The 20,749-nt window shown below is 46.4% G+C and overlaps 1 protein-coding gene across 1 annotated transcript in view; it reads left to right on the top strand.

Moving 5' to 3' along the window:
• The window catches only part of LOC120997246 (cytochrome P450 2K6-like), a 132,948-nt gene extending 112,596 nt beyond the window's left edge, over positions 1–20,352 (top strand). The window contains exons 7-10 of the mRNA XM_040427251.1: positions 11,298–11,439; positions 13,241–13,422; positions 13,701–13,842; positions 20,135–20,352. Of these exons, the coding sequence (XP_040283185.1) occupies positions 11,298–11,439; positions 13,241–13,422; positions 13,701–13,842; positions 20,135–20,313 (645 nt within the window). The 3' untranslated portion in view covers positions 20,314–20,352. The remainder of the gene's footprint in view (positions 1–11,297; positions 11,440–13,240; positions 13,423–13,700; positions 13,843–20,134) is intronic.
• The last annotated feature ends 397 nt before the right edge of the window (positions 20,353–20,749 follow it).

The raw sequence follows: 20,749 nt of genomic DNA, 5'->3' as shown, positions 1-20,749 counted from the left end.
TCTTAAGGACACATAACGTACTGGTTACGGCATGTTGTCCTGGTACTTAAGGACACGGTCTCTGAGGACCCGATAACCCGTTACAGGATGGTGATCGGTGGTGTGATTTTACCCCACCAATCACCATCCTGCGATCCTGAGTGGTGATGGTGACATCACCTCTCAGGATTGCCTCTGATTGGTAGGAGGGCGGACCGGCGGGAGATTCAAATGATAGCAGCGCTGCCTGCACATGTGGAGCATCACCCCATCTGTGCCCCAGCACCCATCCTTGCCCCCAGGACACGATCTGTGACCCAGCACCCCCCATCTTTATCAGCAGGTAATTAGGGAAAGTATAGGGAAAGGATGGGCTAGACAGGGAAAATAAAGGGAAAGTTAGTGGTAAAAAAAGTTTTCTTGCATCACCCTAAGTTGGGTGTCTGCGGTCCACAGCACAGCTGTGTGACCCTAGACCCCCCAGGGGTGCTGCTGCTTGCCCCCCTGCCCCCCTCCCATACATGTGTACGCTCACTGTGGCCGGCACTCTTAGCCTCCGGCCACTGTTAGCGCATCGCACACCCCACCACTGATCAACTTTGGACGGTTGATCAGCAGTTTTGATTTTTTTTTTTTACTTTTTTTTAACATTTTTTCCCCTTTTTTTAGTTAGTCTTTTTTTTTTTTTGTCTGTTAGGCTTAGGGTGAGTACGTGAACACCCGTGCCCTACACACACGCACAGCAAATAAAGATTTACACGCACGCACATACACACGCAGACACACACTCCACCTATGGCCCGCCGGACGTTCTCGCCCGAGGAGGCATACGCCCAGCTTGCCTCCGACTCCGAGAGTCCCAGTGAGGACGAGAAAGACCCCACTTTCCTGTTGTCATCCGCGTCCTCCTCATCATCTAGCGATTATGATGAGCCCCCAAGGCGGCGCAGACGCCGCCAGGCGGAGCAAGGGGACCACCATGTTAGGGACCCTGTGGCCCACCCTAGCACGAGCAGCTCTGGGGCTCGTACTAGTTTTACGGCCCACCAGTTAAATCCACCGGAGCCCCCTGCCGGTGAACTTGTCTGGTGTACCCCAGAGCAATTTGAGCCCGTGATTCCTTATTTTGTAGGCCAACCAGGAATCCAGATTTCCACAGTGGGCTTCACTGAATATGACTTTTTTTGTCATTTTTTCAGTGACCAACTGGTAAATCTAATGGTGGAGCAGACGAACCTGTACGCCCAACAGTTCGTTGCTCAACACCCGGGCTCCTTTTTGGCTAGGCCCGGTGGCTGGACGCCGAGATGAGGACATTTTGGGGCCTCGTGCTGCATATGGGCCTAGTCAAGAAACCTAGTGTCAGGCATTACTGGAGTGGGGACGTCCTCTACCAGACCCCACTTTACAGTACGGCCATGACACGCTCCCGGTTTGAGGCCATCCGGAAATGCCTGCATTATTCAGCTAATGCAGCATGTCCCCCCCCGAGGTGATCCTGCCTATGACCGTCTGTATAAGATACGGCCGGTCATCGATCACTTTGGGGCCAAATTCATGGAGGCCTAGGTACCTGGAAGGGAGGTCGCGGTTGATGAGTCTCTCATTGCGTTCAAGGGGAGACTCATTTTCCGCCAGTATGTTCCCTCAAAGCGGGCGAGGTATGGAGTGAAGTTGTACAAACTTTGTGAGAGTACCTCAGGGTACACTTACAAGTTTCATGTGTACGAGGGGCGAGATTCCCGTATTCAACCCCCAGAATGTCCCCACACTCTGGGTGTTAGCGGGAAACTTGTGTGGGACCTTTTGCACCCACTGCTAGATAAAGGTTATCACCTGTAAGTGGATAACTTTTATACTAGTATCCCGTTGTTCCAGTCCCTTGCCGCCAGATCCACGTCCGCTTGTGGGACCGTGCGGAAAAATCAACATGGCCTCCCTGCCCACCCCCTCCAGGTACCTATCCCCAGGGGTGAGACCCGTGCCCTTACCACTGGAAACCTGTTGCTGGTCAGATATAAAGACAAGAGGGATGTCCTTGTACTGTCCACAATTCATAGTAACGGCATCACCCCTGTCCCTGTGCGAGGTACCGCGGCAACAGTCCTCAAGCCCAATTGTATCGTCGACTACAATCAGTATATGGGAGGAGTTGATCTCTCTGATCAAGTCCTGAAGCCATATAATGCCATACACAAAACCCGGTCATGGTACAAAAAAGTTGCGGTCTACTTGGTGCAGGTGGTACAACTCTTTTGTGCTGTCCCGGAGTGCTGGCAACACAGGGACATTCCTTCAGTTCTATGAGGCAGTCCTCAAGGCCCTGATCTTTTCGGATCGGGAAAGACCAGGCCAGAGTACCTCGGGAACTGGAGGCGCCCGGATCGTCCCTGGCCAACACTTTCCAGGTGTGGTCCCCCATACTGGAAAGAAGGGACGAACCCAAAAAAGGTGCAGAGTGTGTCACAGGAGGGGGATAAGGAAGGACACCACTACTCAATGTGACAAGTGCCCCGATCATCCGGGCCTCTGCATTATTGGTTGATTCAGGGAGTACCACACTTCCATGGAGTACAAAATTTATATCCCAATGTAGCCACTGACAATCGGATAAAAAAACTATGGTTCTCAGACTTAAGACACCCCAAAAAATTGTAAAAACTAAAATAATTTTAAAAAAGTATGCAAATTAAGTATCTCCGCGTCGGTAATAATCTCCTATATAAAAATACCCCATGACCCAACACCCCAGATTAACACGGTCAAAAAAAAAAAACGTGCAAAAAAAGTTTCATAGCAAAAGCGATCAAAAAGTCATATAGCCCCCAAAATAGTGCCAATAAAACCTTCCTCTCATCCCGCAAAAGATGAGCCCCCCACATAAGATAATCTGCTAAAAAAAAAATTAAAAAATGACTCTTAGACTTTGGAGATACAAAAAAAAAAATTGTATCAAAAAGGAAAATATAGTCTAAAACCTAAATAATTGAAAAAAAAGTAGACTTATTAGGTATCGCCGCATCCGTAGGAATCTCCTCTATAAAAATACCGCATGACATAACCCCCCAGATTAACACGGTCAAAAAAAATTATTAAAAACGGTGCCAAAACAGCTATTTTTGGCACTTTTTCATTTCAATCCGTTTTTTCCTGTAACAACGCAAGGGTTAACAACCAAACAAAACATAATATTTATTACTCTAATACTGCAGTTTACAGAAACGCCACATTTGTGGTCGTAAACTGCTGTATCAGTAAAGGGCAGGGCGCAAAAGGAAAGGACCGACATGGTTTCTGGAAGGCCGATTTTGATGGCCTTTTTTATTGACACCATGTCCCTTTTGAAGCCCCCCTGATGCCCCCCTAGAGTAAAAACTCCCTAAAAGTGCCCCGATCTAAGAAACTACCCCCCTCAAGGTATTCAAAACTGATTTTACTAACTTTATTTACCCTTTAGGTGTTCCTCAACAGTTAATGGCAAATGGAGATGAAATTTCAGAATTTCAATTTTTGGCAACCTTGCCTCACAAAAATGTAATATAGACAGTGGCGTACTGCCAATATAGGCAGACCACGCCGTTGCTATGGGGCTCGCAGCTCAGGGGGGCCCGGAGCGCATGGAAGGCCCCGCCCCCAAAGTCTACTCTGCACAAGTTTTTATTCATAGTTAATTGAGGCGCTCAGGCTGCCGTGGCCCGCCCACTTGTGTTATTCCCGCCCCCCCTCCCCTTGGTTTATGCGCCAGCTCCTTATCTGACCTGGCTACAGGCTCCAGCTGCGGGCTCCCGGCGTCTGCTGCATTTCACACTGGCCAATCAGCATTTAGCAGTGCAAAGATCCTGCTGCTAATTGGCCAGTGTATTGCAGCAGGAACAGGCTCAACGATCACAAACAGAGTGCGCTCGTAGTTGTCCTCCACCTCCGCTCTGCGCTTACGCTCTGCCCACCATCTGCCCATCAGCCAGTGAGTGCATCCTCGCCGACACAGACAGAAGGACCGCTCCATAGTGTGCCTACCACAGTAAGAAGACAGCAGTCAGTCAAAAAGTTAAAGTTCATGTATGGTTGGATGGGTATTCTTGATGGGGGGAGGGCAGCAGCAAGCAGTGTTTTTTTTTTTGGGTGGGGGGCCCTGTAAGATCATAGAGGACTCAGGAGGACAGTGTGGTTTCCTCCTAATCCTCCCCCTTCCCCCGGGGGGAGCACACTGTCCTCCTGAGTCCTCTATGAGCCTACAGGGCCCCCCCTCCCCAGCACATCAGTCACCTTGCGGGGGTGGGGATATGATTAGTGGCTATGTTCACACTGTGCTATCTAACCCCTATAATGCCCCCCAAAATGCCAGGGCACTGTACTTACCTCATTCTCCGGCACCCACATTGCTCTTGATGCCCACACAGCCGCCACTGCCTCCCTCTCATCACGCAGATGAAAACATCCAGCGACATGGGGGGGGGGCAGCCAATAGCAGGCCACGATGGTAACGAGCCTCCCTAGCATCGCGGGTGACGCTAGGGAGGCTCATTTCCGACACGGCCTGCTATTGGCTGCCCCCCCCCCCCCCACTGGGCATAAGTATTATCTGTATGCAGTGGCTGGGCATTTTGGGAGGCATTTTTAGGATACTGGAGTTTTTTTTTTTTTTTTCTTTCGTTTATGCATTTTCTTTTTTCTTCCCTATCTTCCTTCAGCCATAACTTTTTGATTTTTCCATTCACATAGATATATGAGGGCTTAATTTTTGCGGGAGAAGTTGTACTTTAATATGGCATACAATGTAGTGGGAAGCGGGCAAAAATAATTCCAAATGGGGTGAAAAAAGAAAATTCTCCACCGTTTTATGGGTTTTGTTCCTACGGTGTTCTCTTTGCGGCAAAACTGACCTGTGCCCTTCATTCTCTGAGTCAGTATGATTACAATGATACCACATATGTATAGTTTTTTTTATGTGTAAATAGTGTAAAAATAAATTAAAACTTTGAAAAAAAAAATGTATTAACTTTTTCACATCACCATATTCTGACCCCCATAACTTTTTTTTATAGTTATATCTACTGATCTGTGTGGGTGCTAATTTTTTGCTGTATGAACTGTAGTTTTTATTGATACCATTTTGGAATGTGTGCGCCTTTTTTATCACATTTTTGGGGGTTAGAGAAGTGATGAAAAAATGGCGCTGGTAGCAAAGGGGTTAAGATGTGGGGGATGGGCTATGTCAGGCTTTAGCACAGTGGACACAGGCACTCGTTCAGCTGTGCTTGCATACATATCGCGCCCTGTATCCACTGTCCTGTGCCCACTCTGCTAAAGTCCACATCGCCCATCTATGTCCAGCTTTACCAAAGCAGACGGGCAGGAGCAATGATGTGTGCTGTGCCTGGCTCACTGCAGCCCCAGTGAGATCCTTACTCCCATACAGCACTGTCATATCAGCGGTGTATGAGAGTTAATAAAAAATAAAATAAAAAAGATTTATCCCTAACGGTTTCAGTAGGTCAAGTATACATTTCTTTATTGGCAAATGGAGGTGTGGCAGGGGGAGGAGCCAGGACAGTGGGCGGGGTTAGGGGGCCCAAGTCAGATTCTTGCTATGGGGCCCAGTGATTTCTATGTACGCCCCTGAATATAGAGCAACCAAAAATCATATGTACCCTAAAAATAGTCCTAACAAAACCGCCACCTTATCCCGTAGTTTCCAAAATGGGGTCACTTTTAGGGAGTTTCTACTCCAGTGGTGCATCAGGGGGGTTGAAACAGGACACGGTGTAAATAAACCGGTCCATAAAAATCAGCCCTCCAAAAACCACACGGCGCTCCTTTCCCTCTACGCCCCGCCGTGTGGCTGTACAGTAATGTACGACCACATATGGGGTGTTTCTGTAAATGGCAGAGTCAGGGCAATAAAGATACAGTCATGTTTGGCTGTTAACCCTTGCTTTGTTTGTGGAAAAAATGGGTTAAAATTGAAAATTTGGCAAAAAAATTAAATTCTCAAATTTCATCCCCATTTGCCAATAACTCTTGTGCAACACCTAAAGGGCTAACGACGTTTGTAAAATCAGTTTTGAATACCTTGAGGGGTGTAGTTTCTTAGATGGGGTCACTTTCAGGGAGTTTCTACTCTAGGGGTGCATCAGGGGGGCTTCAAATGGGACATGGTGTAAATAATCCAGTCCAGCAAAATCTGCCTTCCAAAAACCATATGGCGCATCTTTCCCTCTACGCCCTACTGTGTGGCCGTACAGTAGTGTATGACCACATATGGGGTGTTTCTGTAAAAGGGAGAGTCAGGGCAATAAAGATACAGTCTTGTTTGGCTGTTAACCCTTGCTTTGTTAGTGGAAAAAATTGGTTAAAATTAAAAATTTGGCAAAAAAATGAAATTCTCAAATTTCATCCCCATTTGCCAATAACTCTTGTGCAACAGCTAAAGGGTTAACAAAGTTTGTAAAATCAGTTTTAAATACCTTGAGGGGTGTAGTTTCTAGAATGGGGTCATTTTTGGGTGGTTTCTATTATGTAAGCCTCGCAAAGTGACTTCAGACCCGAACTGGTCCCTAAAAATTGGGTTTTTGAAAATTTATTTGAAAAGATTTGCTTCTAAACTTCTAAGGCCCCTTTCACACGGGCGAGTATTCCGCCCGGATGCGATGCGTGAGTTGAACGCATTGCACCCGCACTGAATTATGACCCATTCATTTCTATGGGGCTGTGCACACGAGCTGTGATTTTCACGCATCATTTGTGCGTTGCGTGAAAATCGCAGCATGCTCCTCTTTGTGCATTTTTTACGTAACACAGGCCCCATAGAAATGAATGGGGTTGCGTGAAAACCGCAAGCATCCGCAAGCAAGTGCGGATGCGGTGCGATTTTCAGGCACGGTTGCTACGAGACGATCGGGATGGAGACCCGATCATTATTATTTTCCCTTATAACATGGTTAAAAGGGAAAATAATAGCATTCTGAATACAGAATGCATAGTAAAATAGCGCTGGAGGGGTTAAAAAAATAAATAAAATAATTTAACTCACCCTAATCCACTTGCTCGCGCAGCCCGGCATCTCTTCTGTCTTCATCTTAGCTGTGTGCAGGAACAGGACCTGTGGTGACGTCACTCCGGTCATCACATGATCCATCACATGATCTTTTACCATGGTGATGGATCATGTGATGGACCATGTGATGACCGGAGTGACGTCACCACAGGTCCTGTTCCTGCACACAGCTAAGATGAAGACAGAAGAGATGCCGAGCTGGGCGAGCAAGTGGATTAAGGTGAGTTAAATTATTATTATTTTTAACCCCTCCAGCGCTATTTTACTATGCATTCTGTATTCAGAATGCTATTATTTCCCTTATAACCATGTTATAAGGGAAAATAATACAATCTACAGAACACTGATCCCAAGCCCGAACTTCTGTGAAGAAGTTCGGGTTTGGGTACCAAACATGCACGATTTTTCTCACGCGAGTGCAAAACGCATTACAATGTTTTGCACTCGCGCGGAAAAATCGCGCATTTTCCCGCAACGCACCTGAGGCTTATCCGGGCCAAAAATATAACTTTCGTGTGAAAGAGGCCTAAGCCTTGTAACATCCCCAAAAAATAAAATATCATTCCCGAAATGATCCAAACATGAAGTAGACATATGGGGAATGTAAAGTAATAACTATTTTTGGAGGTATTACTATGTATTATAGAAGTAGAGAAATTGAAACTTGCTAAAATAAATTGCTAAATTTTGTATTTTTTTATAAATAAAAATACATTTTTTTTACTTCATTTTACCAGTGTCATGAAGTACAATATGTGACGAAAAAACAATCTCAGAATGGCTTGGATAAGTCAAAGCGTTTTAAAGTTATCACCACTTAAAGTGACACTGGTCAGATTTGCAAAAAATGGCCTGGTCCTTAAGGTGAAATAAGGCTGTGTCCCAAAGGGGTTAAGGTAAAATATGACTGTGTCCTAAAGGGGTTAATAATGTTACTACGAGGGTCCATTCACAAGTCCGTAAGTGTTTTGCGGGTTTCGCAAAACGCGGACAACGGCAATGTGCATTCCACAATTTGCGGACCGCACATCGCCGGCACTATATTGTGGACAAGAATAGGACATGTTAAATTTTTTTGCGGAAACGGAATCACGGATGCAGAAGTGCGGATCCGCAAATGTGGATGCGGATCAGCAAATGCGGATGCGGACAGCAAATTCCGGCCCCAATGAAAATAAATGGGTCTGCACCCGTTCCGAAAAATGCGGACCCATTTTGCGGACGTGTGAATGGAAAAGATATCCCTCAAAATGAAAATAAATTAAATTATTAAATAAGCAAAAACCATAGATGTGGTAGGCAATAACAAGTGCTCGGCGGCACTAAATCAGGTGCTCGGCGGGACTAAATCAGAAACCATATGTCCTACCACAATCCGTGGGGTTCCAGTGCACATCCATGAATCCCAGAGGTAAAGCAAAAAACATCTATCCCTGGGCTAGATGATGATGTGGTATTGAAGGACAGGGTGGGCAAAGAACTGTCCCTAATATTGCCCTACAGGGGGGTGCTATTCTGGCCCTGATAGCCTAACCACAGACCACCCACCCTCATAAGAGCGACCCCATCCGGAACCTTACCCTATATAAAAATGGCCCTATTAAGTCCCTAGCCCCTAGGCCCCTGACTTCCAGGTGATCACTATATAGATCTGTGTTTTTGACTCATTATAAAAGTATATTATAAGTATATCGCGACCCTCTGTGTATCACACCTATCGATAGCACACCTATACCAGTCCTTAAAAGGACTTTTATGGCCCTCTTAGCTAGCGTTTGTTGTCCCTAACAGCCTGTCCCTGCTCCACACAGCAACTTCTCCCTACACTGGCAAAACACTGAATGTAAAATGGCGGTCAGATCAGGTTTATTTATAAGGTAGGGGGTATGTCCATGTGCTGAAACGTCTCAATTGGCTGTCCTGTACCACCTGATGGATGTGTCATGGGTCAAAGTCCTTCACAATGTAAAAGAATATGGCGGGCGCGAATATCTCCATATGTTCGGCGAATAGCGAACATGCAAAGTTTGCCGCAAAACAACCGCCGGACAAACCGCAAGGCCATCTCTACTCCTCATGCTATTGCAGCCACCTCCACACTATGTCACCTTGCCACTCTGTGGTCTCCTCATGCTGCTGCTAACTCAACACTATGTCACTGGGCCACTCTGTGGCCTCCTTATGCTGCTGCTAACTCTACACTATGTCACTAGGCCACTCTGTGGCCTCCTTATGCTGCTGATTCTGCCATCTCCACACTATGTCACCTTGCCATTTAGTGGCCTCCTCATGCTGCTGATTACTCAACACTATGTCACTGGGCCACTCTGTGGCTTCCTCATGCTGCTGCCACCTCAACACTATGTAAGTGGGCCACTCTGTGGTCTCCTAATGCTGCTGCTTCTGCCACCTCCCCGCTATGTCACTGGGCCACTTTGTGGTCTCCTCATGCTGCTGCTACCTCAACACTATGTCATTGGGCCACTCTGTAGACTTCTCAAGCTGTTCTCCCCACTCCATGACCACTATTTAGCCTTTTGGCCTGGTTGACATCATCATTTATTTGACTCTTCTTCTGATCTCTCAGAAGGATGGAAAAATGAGACTCACAACAGATCCTGTATAGTGTCCTGTGTAGCAGCTGTATGGCCCCTGTATGGTCCCATCAGAATTGGGTTATGATTTGGTATCCAAAAGCAGAAGTGGGTACAAAACACAGAAGACATGCAAATATTCCATTCATATGTCATCTCTGTTTTGGATCCACTTCTGTTTCTCTTTGGCTTTAGCAATACTGATGGATTACTGACCAAATGCTAACCAAGTGAATGCGGATGTTCAACAGAAAGGATCCGTTTTTTGTGGGGTATTGTTTTGATGGATCAGAGGAAGGGCAAAATAATAAGTGATGTCAACACAAACTTACTGCTGACACCCTCTCCACTCTGTCAGGGGTGTATAAGCGTTTCATCGAACAGGTTCTGTAGACATCTGTGTGGAATCAGCTGACGACGGTGTACAAGGAGTACGCTCTTTCACACTACAGTGGGATTTTGGGCCTCTGCACAGTTCTTTATAACTGGCGCTAACATTGATCTGTAAGGCTGAGTTGACACTTGAGTAATTTGGTCAGTTTTGACCCCGTAACTTCCCAAATAAGTGAAGTGTGCAGTTATTCTAAGAGCGACGCCTGTCATGTGTGTGTCATACTGACTCATAGTATTGTTTCACTACCACAGCAGACTCCCCATGCATGTTACTGCAAGGCACAGTGTTCTACACCACTATACAGGCTCTCTGCAGCCAGGAAATAGCAGTTTTTTAACACGATTCGCCTCAAATAAATTCAGATCAAATCTAATATTTTTGGAAAATTTGTCAGAGAATTTTTGAGAAATTCGCTCATCTCTAGTCATCAATATCTGATCGACAGTGGTTGTTTCAAGAGGAGGCGGTGCTCCAGGCAGCTGCTTCCTCTTCATTACACTACAGGTTGTTTCCCCGGTAGCGGTGGCATAGTGCAATTACAAGTACTCTCTCCATTCAAGTGAATGGAGCGAGTACATGTAATTATGCTGCACTTCCGAGACAACAGGCAGTGTAATGAAGAGGAAGCGGCGCTGGAATTGATCGCCGGCTCATCCAAGAACCTCAACAAAAAGTTATTCTTACTTTGGTTGATAACTAAGCATGTACAAGCTCTCGTTTCTAATACTTACTTTTTGTAAAGGTGCCGGCAAACACCAAACCAACCAAAGTGAGCAAACCCATAGATTATTCCCTGTTATATAAATGAACATTCCAGTTAAAAAAGTCTAGTTTGAAGACAATAGGGTTCATGCCCTCACAATCTAGGCTACTTTTCTGGCATAGAAAAGTTATAAATTCTGGTGCAAGTGTTGTTTCTTATAAGAATTTCCGACCTTTTTCTTTTACTGATGCCCTCACCGCTTTTCCAAAAGGACGGTGCGGTATGAGTGGGAAGAGGCAGGCTTTGGCAGGAGTCCCATGGCCTTCTTCATTTATATACATGTGTGTCAGAAAGCTGGAGCAAATTACACCAGAAATGTACTTCAGCTCTTGGCTGGAGTAGATTTCTGTTCCGGCACACAAACAGGAAAATGTGTGACACATTTATTAATAGGCATGCACCTCTTAATAAATTAGTTGGATTTTCCTTCACCAGGGTTTCTATTAAGAGCAGCATATCAAATGCTGGTCTTTAGTATTCTGTGTTTGTGATGTTTCTCTTATTTTACAGGGAAATCCGGAATCCACACAGTATTACCACAATGATAATCTGACGGGTCTGATGGTAGATATGCTTGCAGCTGGAGTGGAATCCACAGCAATCACACTGAGATGGGCTATTCTGCTCATGATGAAATACCCGGAAATTCAGAGTAAGAAATATACCATATTTTAGAGGAGGAAAATGTAGCATCAGACTTCAGATAAGACCCCCAATGTTAATCAAACCTCAGATCAGGCCTCCAATGTTAATTAGACCTCAGCTCAGACCTCTAATCAGACCTCAGACCTGCAATGTTAATTAGACCCCAGCTCAGACTCCCTGTTTTAATCAGATCCCAATCAGACCTCAGATCAGACCATCAATGATAATTAGACCCTCAATCAGATTTCAGATCAATGTAAATTAGACCCCCAATCTGACTTCAGATCAGAGCCCCAATGTTAATCAGACCTCAGATCAGACCACCAGTTTTATTTAGACCTCAGTTCACACCTCCAATGTTAATTAGACCTCAGCTCAGACCCCTAATCAGACCTCAGACCAGACCTCAGACCCCCAATGTTACAGTAATTAGACCCTGGCCCAGACTACCAATGTTAATTAGACCTCAACTCAGACCCTCAATGTTAATTAGACCACAAGCCAAACCCCATAATGTGAATTAGTCCCAAACTCAGACCCCAAATGGTAATTAGATCCCAGCTCAGAACCCCAATGTTAATCAGACCACCAATCAGACCTCAGATCAGGGCCCCAATGATAAGTCAGTCTTTAGATCAGACCCCCAATGTAAATTTGATCCCCAATCAGACCTCAGATCAGACCCCAATGTAAATTTGACCCCCAATCAGACCTTAGATCAATCCACAGATCAAAGGGAAAAAAAATATTAAAACATCTCTCCTGTTCCAGTTGTCTCAACCTTCCCTGAGATCCTGCTTTCTTCCTGCTTTGCTGTTCTGTGACCCAACATTGCACAGCATTAAGTTAAAGAGTGTGCCTGCGTCCTCACGCGGTGTTAGCAGAAGACCAGGGAGCGGTGAGTACAGAACCATCACAAGGAGTGCTGTATTCACCGCTCCCTGGTCCTACTGTACTAATGAGCGCTTCCATAATGCATAGTGTTATCTGTGTAAGTGTGTATACAGAGATAGCTCTCAGTCAGTAATAGTTGTACATGGGGAGGGGTTATCTGTGATTGATAGCATTTTCTATGTAAGTGTGTATACAGAGATAACTGTCAGTCACTGATAGCTGTAGATGGGAAAGGTGTTATCAGAGATTCATAGCATTCTCTGTGTAAGTGTGTATACAGAAATAGCTGTCAGTCACTGATAGTTGTAAACTGGGAGGTGCTATCAATGATTGATAGCATTCTCTGTGTAAGTGTCTATACAGATAGCTGTCAGTCACTGATAGTTGTACATGGGGAGGTGTTATCAGTGATTGATAGTATTCTCAGTGTAAGGGCTTGTTCACACGACCATGCTGTTTTTTGCGGTCCGCAAATTGCGGATCCGCAAAAAACGGATGCCGCCCGTATGCCTTCCGCAATTTGCGGGACGGAACAGGAGGCTCATTATAGAAATGCCTATTCTTGTCCATAAAACGGACAAGAATAGGACAGAACTTATAATTTTTGCGGGGCCACGGAACAGAGCAACGGATGCAGAGTGCTGTCCTCATCTTTTGCGGACCCATTGAAGTGAATGTTTCCTTATACGGACCGCATGCGGAACGCAGAAAACGGCCCGTATACGGAACGCAAAATACATTCATGTGAACGAGCCCTAATTGTGTATACAGAGATAGCTCTTAGTCACTGATAGCTGTACATAGGGCAGATGTTATCAGTGATTGATAGTATTCTCCGTGTAATTCCATAAATTATATAAATGTGTTAACATGCATTTTAAGGTGCACATATTTATACATCTATGCGTTGACAGAAAAAGTGCAAAATGAAATTGAACGAGTGATCGGATCAGCCTGCCCTCAAATGGAGCATAGAAAACAAATGCCGTATACAGATGCCGTCATCCATGAAATTCTCAGATTTGCGGATCTCTCACCAACTAGTTTCCGTTCAGTTACTGAAGACTTTACATTTAGAGGCTATTGTATTCCAGAGGTACTGTAGCTCTATCATTTTTTTTTCCTCTTAGGCTATTCAAAAGTCAAATTACAGTATGGTCATTTCAGCCATAGTCCCTGGTTAGACTGTCTGGAAAAAAATGTGAGGAGACTAATGGGTAATTGGTGGTAGGAACCTGGAAGGCAGTGGCCTATAGGTTGTAAAATGCTAAGCAGAACTAACTCTGTGGACACGTGACAATATAATGCTTAGATTTAAATCATTCTATTCCAAAATGTCTTACTATTATTATTTTTGCTCATTTTTGCCTTCAGGGAACAACTCTGATTATGCTCCTTCATTCGGCTCTCAGAGATAAAGAGTTCTTTGAGAAACCAGACGAATTTTATCCAGAACATTTTCTTGACTCCAATGGAAAACTTACGAAGAAAGATGCCTTCATACCATTCTCACTGGGTAACTTCAATAAAATTGACTTTTGCTTCAGAGGGATCAGGTCACTGTATTGCTTTACACTTATCATTAAACTATAAAATATTGTTAGGACAGGAGAATTCAAAGGCATGTGTGGGCACTAACGGATGTAATGCCTTGATAACTATTACAGACTTAGGCCTCTTGCACACGGCCGTTGCCCAGCCTTGGCCGTATTGTGGCCCGTAAACAGCAGGTCCACAATACACAGGAACCGCCTGTATGCACCCGGCATCACGGATGCGGACCCATTCCGGAAGGTCTGTGCAGAACGGAGGTACTGAACCCTACAGAAGCACTAAGGAGTGCTTCCGTGTGGTTTCTGTCCGTTCCTCCGCCCTGGAAAAAAGTAGTGCATGCACTACTTTTCTGTGGTGCGGACCGTCGGATCTGGATTCCTGACCCCATTCAAGTAAACGGGTCGGCGTCCGCATGCATCTGCCCTACTGTCTGTGCCTGTGCAAATTGTGGCCGCAGCACAGGCCCTGCCGGCACACAGTCGTGTGCATGAGGCTTTAGGCTGAGTTCTCACTTCAGTTATTCAATTGGTTATTTCGATTAGTTATTGTGAGTCAAAACCAGGTGCGAGTCAGAAACACAGAACAGGTGCAGATCTTTTCATTATACCTTATCCCTTAGAATAGTTTTTTATCAGTACCAACCTGTTCAATTAATTACAATAATAATTAACACAGATAATAAAAAAAAGAAAATTATAAAAACTGCTGTGGAATTGCTTCTTTTTAAAAAAAAACTGCTAGTTCCCTTACGTCCTCAACAGCAGCACAGATGGGGTTAACTGCCCCTGTGGACTGGTAGGACCGGCGGAATTTTAATGAGCCCAAGAACCAATAAACGATCTTCAGCTCCTTGAAAGGGAGGAGATCACCCCCCAGCCCACCGTGTTTTTTTCTGTCCTCTGGACAGGTGGACTGGCGTGTCGCTCCCTCTCTGGGAGCTGAAGATTGCTTAGGGGTTCTTTTCCCCTCCTTAAGCTTAGCTCGCTTTCTATGGATCTCAGTGCCTTTATTTTAGGCCTGATCATGGCGATTTCGGTCTGGGGTACCGTCGGGGAGGGGGGCGTCCCCTCCCCTCTTCTCTCATCATCTGTAGACGGTGCTCCGTCCCTCCGTTACCGCATGTGTGCGGCGCTATGGGCGCCGCCATTTTCCGGAAGTGACGCGCCCTAGGTGCGCTACGTCACTTCCGGTTTTCCGAAGCGTTGCGGTGATGTATAAAACTCACCTTTCTTTTAAACTGGCTCCCTAGAAGGACATCCTGGACTTAGGATTAGTCTGGGGAGACAATTTTCGTATAGGTAGAGCCAGTATAGGCTCTGGTTTTTCTACAAGAGAAAAAAAAAAAAGAAAAAAAGGGAGTGGTGCTGATCTCGTTTCAGGAACCCGCCCATTGGGCGGGGCTTCCTCCTTTTAAGCGCCCAGAGCCCATCAGTCAGTGCTCTGGTTGCGTTGCTTTCACAAGTTAGCTCCAGAGCTCTCATGTGCTTTGTGATATTCCTGCAGTAGTGCTTTGCTTGGGTTTTGTACTTCATCTTCTTTCAGCTCTATTTCTTCTAGTGCTGGTGGGCCCCCTTAAGGTCTGGTTTTCTCCACCTCCTGATATTGTAGGTGTTATGACCTGTTTTGTTTCTTCCATTACAGACTATGGCTTCCCCTAAGGAGCAGGATCAGCGGAAGGCTGGGGCCAATAGGAAGCATTTGGCATGTTACGAATGTAACACACCCCTAGATGACAGCTGTCCTTACTCCAGATGTGAGAGTTGTCGCACGGCATCCACGGAACCCACGATGCAGGAGATGTTCCAATGGACCAAGACATACGTGGATGATTCCATCAAGGGATTAGTTCAGCTGCTTAATGAGAGGCTACCAGGTCCCTCTCAGACTCCAATGGAGGTGGTCGCACCGGTCGAAAGACCTACCCCCTGTTCAGTGGGGTCTTCTTCTTCTGAGGAAGAAGAATCTACTTCTTGCTTTTTCCCTCCAGAAAAGACGCAGAAGTTACTCAAGTCCATCAGGTCGGGGGACCAGGATGTTGACATGGGGGAGTCCTCCGATCCCGCCGGTCGGACACAGTGTGTCTTTAGAGCGGATGAGACCCTCCTCTCTGTGATGCACACAGAGTAGAAAAAGCCTGAGAAGGGTCCAGTGCTTACCAGAAAATTCAGACTTATGTACCCGATGGCCAAACCCTTGGTGGAATCGTGGGGTTCCGTTCCCAAGGTGGACATGGCTATAGCCAAGTTGTCCCGGCGCACTCTAGTCCCTGCAGACGATGGGTCTAGCCTGCAGGACCCTCTAGACCGGAGGGCAGAGTGCACCCTTAGGAGGGGTTACGCGGCGGCCGCTGCCTCCGCAGCTACTTCCATTGCGGCCACTGAGGTAGCCACCTATCTACGCTCTAGGCTTAATCAAATCCAGACGGATGTGGACCAGAGCGTATCAAGAGACGACATCCTGGCAGCCTTCAAGTCAGCCAACATGGCTATGGACTTTTTAGTTGATTCCTCCCAGATGCAGCTGAAGCTGGCCGCCAAAACTATGGCCCTAGTTTCAGCTGCCGGCAGACCACTCTGGCTGAAACCGTGGATCGCGGATAACGCATCCAAGTTTAACCTTTGTGGGCTCCCCTTCGAACCAGATAGGTTATTCGGGTCCGAATTGGACAAAATAATGGAGGGGCTCTCCGATAAGAAAGGGAAGAGCCTCCCCCAGCAGCCCTTTCGGGGACGCCCCGGACAGGAAAAGAAGGGCGGAGGTCGTCCTGGGCAACAGTCTAGGCGCAGAGATTGGGGGGGGCCATCTCGTAAATATCCGAGACGCCCCTGCAAACCCACCAGGGAGGCAAAACCCTCCTGACTATGGGCCTCCTCGAGGCTCTTGGATAAGCCCTGCTGCCCCTGCAGTGTCTCCTCTAGATTTTCCCGTACCCCTCCCCCAGATTCCCGTGGGGGGCCGTCTTACCCATTTCAAAGACTCTTGGAGCCGGTTGATTGCAGACCCCTGGGTCCAGGACATAGTTTCCGCCGGGTACCGGGTAGATCTTATCTCTCTCCCCCCAGAGAGATTCATCGCCACACGAAACTTCGGGTCTGCCAAACAGGTGGTCCTAGAATCTTACATTCAGGACTATATTTCCAAGGGAGCCCTAGAGGAGGTACCGGCAGGGGAGAGGGGCCTAGGGATTTATTCACCAGTGTTCCTGGTTCCCAAGAAGACAGGAGATCTCCGGATAATCATCGATTTGAGATTCCTCAATCGATTTATAAGGAAAACAAGGTTTCGCATGGAAACCATAAGGTCAGTCAGCCATATCCTCAATCCTGGGGACGTCATGGCTCTTCTGGACCTCAAGGATGCGTACCTTCACATTCCGATCCATTCCGCTTCCCGGAAACTCCTCAGGATCGCGGTCCAGATTTCAGGGGTTTGCAGGCACTTTCAGTTCGCCGTGCTTCCCTTCAGAATCTCTTCTGCCCCCCTTATCTTCACCAAGGTGGTGGTTTCGGTGGTGGCAGCTTTGAGACTCCAAGGACTGACTATTATTCCTTATCTGGACGATTGGCTTTTCATAGCCTCTTCAGTTCCGATCCTTACCCACCATCTTCAGGTCGCAATCTCTTTTCTCTTCCGCCTAGGCTGGATTATCAACTGGCAGAAGTCGAATGTGAGCCCATCGACTTCAATCCATTACTTAGGATTCGTGGTCGACTCTGTGGAGATGTCCCTCCGGTTGACTCCAGAAAGGAGAGCGCGGATTCAGGACCTGGCAAAGGTCCTTTATGTCCCTCGTCGAGTCTCTATCCGGACTCTCATGAAGATGCTGGGGCTCATGTCAGCGGCTGCGGATGCGGTCCCTTGGGCGCTATGGCACCTCCGTCCTCTTCAGTCGGAGGTCTTACACCTATGGAACGGCAGCCCTGCGGGGCTAGATTCCCTGTGCTCCCTGTCCGGTCAAACCCGAAATTCCCTCAGATGGTGGTTTCAGCTACCAGCAGGGAAGTCTATGACCCAACCAGCTTGGGTCATATTGACTACAGACGCGTCCCTTGTAGGCTGGGGCGCTCACCTGGACGGATCCCCAATTCAGGGATCTTGGTCTCCTCTGGAGCGGCATCTTTCCTCCAATCTTCGCGAGATGCGAGCTATCCGGCTAGCCCTCCTTCACTTTGCGCCTCAGATCCGAGGCAAAGCAGTGAAAGTCCAGTCAGACAATATGACTGCAGTTCTCTATATAAACAAACAGGGAGGCACAAGATCATTGCCCCTTCTGTCAGAGATCGGGGTAATTCTTCTGTGGGCAGAGCTGAACCTTTCCCATCTATCTGCCGTTCATATTCGAGGCTCCCTCAATATGATAGCGGACCGCTTAAGTCGAGGATTACCGACCATGGAGTGGTCTCTGCATCCGGAGATCTTCAGGCAGCTAGTTCACAGATGGGGTATGCCAGAAGTGGATCTCATGGCAACCAGGTTCAACGCCAAGATGATGAGGTTCTGTTCCCTCTACAGGGAAGACAACCCCCTGGCGATAGATGCTCTGTCAATACCGTGGAGGTTCAGGCTGGCTTACATCTTCCCTCCCTTTTCCATGATACCGAGGGTATTGATGAAAATTCGTCAGGATCAGGCCTCGGTAATAGCCATCATACCGTTTTGGCCCAGAAGATCCTGGTTTACCCAGCTCATTCAGATGAGTCGGGGACAATACTGGAGACTCCCCCCGGAGCAGACCCTGGTGTCGTGGGACACTCACCTCTGCCTAGATCTGCACAGGTTCAACCTGACAGCCTGAAGGGCTTTCCGAGTCGGTCCTGAGAACTTTGTTGCATTCCCGAGCAGAGTCTACAAAGAAGGCCTACTCCAGGATCATGAGAATCTTCGAGGCATGGTGTGATTCCAGACAGGTGGCGTCTGCAGATCCACCCCTTCCTGCGATACTTCAATTTCTTCAGGATGGATTAGATAGAGGCCTATCTCCAGCTACCTTGAAGGTACAGGTTTATGCCATCTCGGCCTGTCTCAACAGGCCACATTCTCGGGACCCACTCATCAAACGCTTCCTGAAGGGAGCTGAAAGACTAAAGCCTACTATACTGAAACCTATCCCCCAGTGGGATCTTTCAGTAGTGCTCAGGGGGCTAGCATCTCCCCCCTTCGAGCCCTTGGAGGAGGTAAGTTTTTAATTTTTGACTTTAAAGATGGTCTTTCTTCTGGCTATAGCTTCAGCCAAAAGAGTTTCTGAATTGCAGGCTTTCTCCGCAATTCACCCGTACATTATTTTTCTACAGGATAGAGTACTCCTGAAGTTTTTACCTTACTTCAGGCCTAAGGTGCCTACTTTCCAGAACATCAATCAGGTAATATCTTTACCAGTTTTGTTTACAGCCTCCTCCTCTGATACTCCAGCTAGAGACCCGCTGGATATTTCAAGATGCCTCCAGATCTATGTGAATAGATCTAGTGAGTTCAGGATAGATGAGAATCTTCTTATCCTGTTTGCCGGTAAGTCTAAAGGCCGTAAAGCGTCTAAAGCCACCATTAGTCGCTGGATCAAGGAGGCCATTATGGAAGCCTTCGTCTCCCAATCCTTAGATCCTCCTGAGTTTGTGAGAGCCCATTCTACTAGGGCGGTCTCCACCTCGGTTGCGGAGAGAAGACTCCTCCCCTTAGAGTTGATCTGTAAGGCGGCCTCCTGGAGCTCTGAGTCAACCTTCATCTCCCATTATAGGATAGATGCTAGGATGGCAGAGTTTTCGGCTTTTGGGCAGACTGTTCTTAGTTCTGCCAGGCATGAGGACCCTCCCTAGGGGATTCTTCTTGCTATCTCCCCATCTGTGCTGCTGTTGAGGACGTAAGAAAATCGTTAATTTCTAACGATAATTTGTTTTCCCTTAGTCCTAACAGCAGCACACAAATATCCCACCCTAAATACATTATGCTTGTTCAAAACACGGTGGGCTGGGGGGTGATCTCCTCCCTTTCAGGGAGCTGAAGATCGTTTATTGGTTCTTGGGCTCATTAAAATTCCGCCGGTCCTACCAGTCCACAGGGGCAGTTAACCCCATCTGTGCTGCTGTTAGGACTAAGGGAAAACAAATTATCGTTAGAAATTAACGATTTTGCAACAGCTGGAGAGCTGCAGGTATAGCATGCCTGGTTTAGATGGAACCAAATTAGAGAAATGTTTAAAAAAGCAAAAACAAAAATGATTTTCATTATTTATTCTTGTATTTATTTGTATTACTTTCTAGGAAAAAGAAGTTGTATTGGAAAGAGCTTGGCTAAGATGGAGCTATTTATCTTCTTTACGTCACTGTTGCAAAATTTCATATTCCATTCAACACCGGGAGCAGAACTGGACCTTACTCCAGGACTTGGGTTTATTAATTGCCCCAAGCCTTATACAATGTGTGCTGTACCACGTAGATAGACTTTGGTTTACATCAATCCTTCATGCCATAGTCTTTTACAGACATTCAGAAAAAAAAAATGTTTTTGACAAACTTTTAGCCAGATATCTAGAGTAGATGTTAGGAAACCATTTCAAACTAGAAGCCTTTTTTCCACCAGCTGTAAACTTAAATTTTTATGTAAATAGAGCTGAGTGATGTCATGTTTTTTGCATAAAAAAGGTAGATTTTTTTTTAGGAAACACTAATATAGTAATGACTGACTTAGTTTGTCCCACTACGCATAAACCTGATTATTTTATATTATCTGTACTATGACCAAGGAACTGTCTGTATAGCAATGTTAAAATGAATTCTTTCCAATGAGGCTATATTAAGATGACTGCCCATCTCTCAAGACGTCTTTACTATGAGCAGCGGCCATGCACGAATATGCTTCATCACAAATCCACACTC

Source organism: Bufo bufo, chromosome 4, assembly GCF_905171765.1.
Source record: "Bufo bufo chromosome 4, aBufBuf1.1, whole genome shotgun sequence".
NCBI lineage: Eukaryota > Metazoa > Chordata > Amphibia > Anura > Bufonidae > Bufo > Bufo bufo.
The sequence above is the reverse complement of the archived record's forward strand: the minus strand, read 5'-3'. Positions and strand labels throughout refer to the sequence as shown.